At 38.8% G+C, this 6,245-nt stretch overlaps 1 protein-coding gene across 1 annotated transcript; it reads right to left on the reverse strand.

Moving 5' to 3' along the window:
• Positions 1–1,186: 1,186 nt before the first annotated feature.
• Positions 1,187–5,477, reverse strand: LOC138045562 (BTB/POZ domain-containing protein 6-like). Its single transcript, XM_068892106.1, has 2 exons — positions 5,454–5,477; positions 1,187–5,419 (listed from the first exon to the last, which is right to left on the reverse strand). The coding sequence occupies exon 2, from the start codon at positions 5,383–5,385 to the stop codon at positions 4,054–4,056; it is 1,332 nt and encodes a 443-aa protein (XP_068748207.1). The 5' UTR covers positions 5,386–5,419; positions 5,454–5,477; the 3' UTR covers positions 1,187–4,053.
• Positions 5,478–6,245: the final 768 nt, after the last annotated feature.

The raw sequence follows: 6,245 nt of genomic DNA on the forward strand, positions 1-6,245 counted from the left end.
CAGAAAGACAGACAGAGATGGTGACACTGACAAATTATTAGCTAAAACAAAGTATATAAAATTCATCTTTGAAAAAAAATAGATTTCTCGTGTAAAATAAAACAGAACTTCTATTTCAGGCAACATTTAATTCTAATTACCTAAAAATTCACAGGCATGATATGTCTAAGCCCAAAGATTTCTACTGGGAACAGCATACTTCCAGTAAAATTGGAAATTTTGCAGAATGGGCTAGGCAGAAGAATTACTCATGTGCCCATCCACCTCTTCTTAACATCCCTCTAGAGAATGTTGTTGTTGATGAACTACATCTGATGCTGATAATTACAGGTTAGTCATGTGGAGGATGTTATAACGTATAATAAAACAAAAGACCTGAGAACTTGTCATGAAATTAAATCTTAAGTTCAAAGTCAAAGTCGATACTACACTAATGAAAGGCTAGACAAACCAAACAACAATAAAATAAGTTTCAAGGTTGAAATGCAGATTATAGGTGAAAGATGGAAGTGATCCTCGCACTTAACAGGACAATTTAAGTGATTGAATTTTTCAGGTGTCTGTAAAGTGACAATTGCTTAAATTGTCCAGTTAAACTTGCAAGGATCACTTCTATCTTTCTAGTAAAATATGTTTTATTGTTAATGCACTTGAAATTATTCAACAATTCCTTACAAAAAACACTATTATCTCCTCTTCTGTGATTTTTCAGACAACCTACTCACAAATTTGGTTCAGGAAGCTGTGGAATGGGACAAGGAAGAAAATCACAACAAAGCCCCCAGTTTAAGAACAGATGCACATTTAAATGCCCTGGTAAAATGCATAAATAGCTGTGGGGTATGCTTTAGTGTTTGGGAGAAAAAGAACGCGGATGGAAAGGGCAGTGGAACATTTGACTTCACCATGCAGTTTAATGGGGTCAGACAAGAAACTTCTTTTGGAACATCTTCCTGCTAACCTGGAGGGTGTGATTAGGCCAAAAGGAAGCAATACAGTTACTAAACTGTGGAAGGTAGTTAACAATAATCTGATGTGCCAAGAAAATTACACTTAAAATCCCTGGATGACAGGAAGTCAAAACCAAATTTACCTAAATAACTGACAAAATTAACATTTGCTTCACATGTTTCATTTTGTAGTCCTTTGGAGATCTTTACAAAATGATGAATAAGGACAATCCCTCTGAACAAGAAATCAACAATGTTTACTTTGTCAAGGTATTGTTGTCACATGTGCAACAACTTTCTTTAACATCTTCAATTAACTGCAGTTAAAACAAGAATAGAGTATTAGAGATCTTAGAAAGGTAAAAGTAATTCACCTGATCTCTTTGCAGAAGATCATATCAATTTTTCTGTTACAAAAAAAATTAGTCCCAGTTAGTACTCATAAAATGCTGAGTGCTATATGTTCTTCACTAAAATTTAATATGGCTGATAAACACGTTTTATACTCACAGGCACAAGAGTGGATTACAACATTTACATTCCTGGGATCATTATGTCAAGGTTACCAAAAGGAAAGAGTGACACCATACATGCACATCATGGCATATCATGTACATAGGTTAATGATGTTACACAAAAGAATAAGGAAATTTTCAGGTCAAGGTACAAACATGTAAATTACTTAAAAGTATATTGCTATTAGTTGAAAATGAAAACCACTTAACCCAACCATGTTCTCAGTGGTATTTCTCTACGTTAACCTGTGTGTATCATTTTTAAGCTTATGATTTGCAAAGTGTGGCTAACAGATGACTGGAATTTAAAGTTGCACAAATTTTGAAATATGCATTTAAATGACTGCAAAACTGATCAGCAAAACTGACTCATTGTACAATCGTTTATTTCAAAGCTGGGAAAAAACAGTATGTACGCAGTGATGCCCACTTTTCTGTATGCTAACAAATGACTGCCCTTCATTTTTTGTTTTGTTTTTTTTAATTAGGTGTGGAGAAAAAAACTGTTGACTGCCGACGAATCAAACAAATGGGATGCATCTAAAGATGTGCTTCTGGTCCTCAAAAGACAGGAACATTTAAGTACTTTTGAACGAATGCCTAGATAGTACAAGAAAAGAAAAGCTGCCTACTGGGAAAATGACATCAAGCAGAAACGGGCAAAACAGCTGTCAAACATACAAGCAGAGAAAACATCAAACCTGCATGAACTACGGGAAAGCAATCAAGTAGATAATTATTGAAAACATGACCCCCACTGATATTAGAGATAAGCTTAAAAAAATGGGGGTAACAACTCGTGCCAGAAACCTTAAAAGGCTCCAACAAATGTGTAAGGATGCAATGCTATCTTGTAGTAATACAAGTTAATCTGAAGAGCAAATCACAATTGACAAGTAGATCAGAACAGTATCTATATACCCAGCAGCTATAGGAAGAGTTTTAGAACTACTGGACACCCAGTAACCTTCAGTTGATTGTAAAATTGTGATATATGCAAAAATAGCTCACATGTGCATGTAGCAGATTTCCCTGCTAGCAGAGGTCTCTCACGGCAAGGCAAAAATGATTTTACCTCGCCGTGAGAAACCTCTGCTAGCAGGGAAGTAGCAGATAGATAGAATTACTTGAGCAATGAAAGGTTAGTTCCAGGTAAGGTCCAGGTTTCATAGTTCATATGTATATTTACTCTCAGATTTTAAGGTAGCTTGGCGTAGCCAGTATCTCGGAGCATTTACCCTCACAACCATGATACACCACAGAAGACAGCCAACACCGGGAACTACATGTCCTACTCTATGCGACAAGTGTGTGGGTTCTGCTAAGTCCCACAGGATTATGAACATTGAAGGGTTGTGAGACGCTGCCTACAGTTTCTGATCCTTATCCGAGAAGACTTGAAAGTCTGAACCATTTGCAGATGTCATTACAAAGGCAGCACTTTCTCCTCAGTTATTTAAAGACCCTGAGTGTTGGTCCGGCTACAGTTGAACTCACAACCTCCCGCATGGAAGCCCAGTGCTCACCCAACTGAGCCACCAGTGCACTGTAGATGTGATTTCTTGGAAAAATAAATTAATATAAAGAAGGGTTAAAGTTAACTGAAAAACACATTTATACTTTCCATATTCTGTCCCAGTTTTTGACTGCACATGCACTCTCTATTTTCTTACCAACAGCCAGGTGTGTAGACAAAGTAAAGTCCAATCTATTCATTGAAACAAGTTTTCAACACCACAGGGGCATCTCAAAATGTCCACACATATTTTTTTCAAGTGGCATCCTAGGTGAAGGCAGTACTTTACCCTCTCTAAAAACCTGTATGGCAGGTTTAATTTTTAGAGGGGGCTTGATAGCTTGGCCTTCACCATCCCTGTTCAAAAAATACCACCAGTTTTGGGGCAGTTAGTCAAATCGAGAAAAATCCTCTATCTGGTACAGCCGGTAGCCAGCATGCTGAGATTCTGCTTCTCTGTTAAAGCAGACACAATTCTTTTACATTTTTCAAACTTTTAAACCGCTCTAAAATCACCCCCTTGAACGTCAATGGCCTTAAAAATCGACATTCTTACTAATTTCAGCGCGCTCTTTCTATTTCTGACATCTCTTGTACCATGACCATTTTTTATGATTGAAAAGGTCACGTGACACGCTCATGCAAAGAGCCTATTAAAGGGGCTAGGTCACGCTATTTTAGGTAATTTTGTTTAATTTTGTTAATTATGAGTTCTAAACGTCAAATTGGCAGAGCAAGAGTCTTTCATTTGCAAAATCACGGCCACATAACAACTGAGAATGATTTTCCAGCTTTGTACATGACATTTACATATAGAGTGATATAAATTTGAAAAAAGGTGGACCGACGTTTTTCAAATTTACACAAATTCAATCTATTTCAATCCTCTCCAGTTTTGTCCATCCATGTCCCTTCTTGGCTTCCCTGTGTTTTTTTTAGAGATCTTCTATAGTTTTGAACAGTTATTTTGATATTTTAGTTAAATCTATGACCATTCGATCAGTGGTGAAATTGCCTAAAATTGCGTGACCTAGCCCCTTTAATGTCCAGACATTTTCCCTTTTCTCGACAACTACTCTTTAAAGCTGAAAATTAATTCATTGACTTCATCGAGTATATCTTGACGTACGTTCATTGATAAAAAAGTAAACTCTACACCTGAACAAATTACGGACCTCTGACCATTGAAGCCATACCAAGATTGAGGGCCATGGACTTCTAATGATAAATGGTAGGAGTTACCTTTTTTTAAAGAAACCGGCTTCTCAAACAGAAAATCAAAAACAAAATATTTCCCTGCCTGTCTTGGTACCGATGAAAATGGACCTGCTGCTTGTGAGAAGATGTACGTACCAATACCAGCATTCCGTAAAAACTCGGATATTGAGACCTCGACAGAATAAACTGCGTCCTTGCTGCCAAAAAGGTTTACTCCATACAGTTCAATATTACGGTCAACAGAAAGATACCCCGAGTTCTTAAATCCTAATCTCTTCCGGCCAAATTTCACTGAATTATACATACTACAGCGCTTCAACAAACATGTAGCCTGGGTCCTGGATCGTTTTGAAATCGAAAACTCCATTGACGAACTTTCCACTGCACTGAAATGTTTAATCAAAGAGGACACTTCATCGTACGAGAGAATTTTGCTGTCCATAACAACTGCGGCAAATTCATCCTGCTTCATAATGGGAAAGCGAATTGCTTTTATGATCCGATCTCCGATTATGCTTCTTTTCTCTCGTCCATCTGCGACTATGCCTCGCCTTGCCACTTCCTTGTTTGCCCACTGTACCACACCTTTAAACAATTCCACTTCCGAGATGTCAAGGGTATCCCTTTCGACGAGTTCTTCAAGTAAAGGTCTGTCAATTAGCGCAAATCTTTCCGATTTCACAGCAGCTTCAGTTTGTTTCTCGATCATCTCCCAGCATCGATCCACCAGCTTCTCCTCGTCATATTTCCGTGCAGATAGCAAGATGGTGAACACATTGGATGGATCCAAGTGATCCTGCAGATATTGTGTGCATTTAACTGCCAGAGAAGGAACTATGTATTTCTTCGCCAAATACAACACTCCGATAACATTACTTCCGCTTAAGTTAACTTCATCGCTGTACAAATAACGAAACAACTCCAACAGACTATCGTATTCACAGTCAGGCAGTTCAATAGAGTCACGAGTCTCCGCTAGGTCACCGTAAAACATGGCTTCAAACACAGGACTGCCAATCGACAGGATTAACTTGTGAACTGGAATCGCTTGTTTGCTTTCACTTCCGCCATCGTTGTTACGAATCATAAACTTCACATCGCTGAAGAGGTCGTTGTTGAACATAAACTTGGTTCTTTCTCTGATAGTGGGTTTCTTTGATTGCCAGTTTTCTTCACGGACCGACATGTTTTCTCTGTAATGATAAACAGCTGTCGAATGAACAAGAAAGTAAGATTGAAACGTTCAATCACTGCTTTGGTCCTGCGATGCTCGCTTCTTTATGAACGAAGTATCCATATCATGTGACCTACGAAGAATTCAACCTGGTTCCCAGGGTCTGCCATCTTCCCAATCCCTGGAGCAAGAAAAAGAATAGGCTCGCAATGAGTGCAAGATATCAAATGTAATCTTTGCTTGCACTCACGACCATGTTAGACGACCATGTTGCTGTACAAAATTCGCTATTGTTCTGTACACCAACATGGCCGCCATGACGTCAGGTGCAAGCTAAGATCGTTTTCACTGTCACGCAACAAAAAAATAAATTTTCCAAGAAAACGAAACTTTATAAAAGACTGATACATACACAAATTCTCAAAGTCTTAAGTCTGTGTGGTACACCATTTGTTAGTTATTGGTCGAAACGCCTCAAGAAACGTTTAAGAGCTTTGTATGGAGGCGCAACATCACAAGGCAAGTCCTCACCTGGAACCCTCAGGGTAAAAGGAAGAGGGGCCGACCAAGAAACTCATGGCGTCGTGACCAAGAGGCAGACATAAGGAGAAATGGCTACTCGTGGGGAGAATTGCAACGATTGGTCCAGGACCGTGATGACTGGAGGGTGCTTATTGGTGGTCTTTGCCCCAGACGGGGCTACAGGCAATGATGATGATGATGATGATGGAGGCGCCATTTCGATGTACCAATCAGTGGTACATCAAAATAGCCGCTGGAAATCAACATTCGCTTTGCCATGAAAACGCGTTATTTTTACTCATGAACTGGATCACATACTATGTATCAACACAATCTCTTAAGACTTGAAA

Source organism: Montipora capricornis, chromosome 4 (assembly GCF_036669925.1).
Source record: "Montipora capricornis isolate CH-2021 chromosome 4, ASM3666992v2, whole genome shotgun sequence".
NCBI lineage: Eukaryota > Metazoa > Cnidaria > Anthozoa > Scleractinia > Acroporidae > Montipora > Montipora capricornis.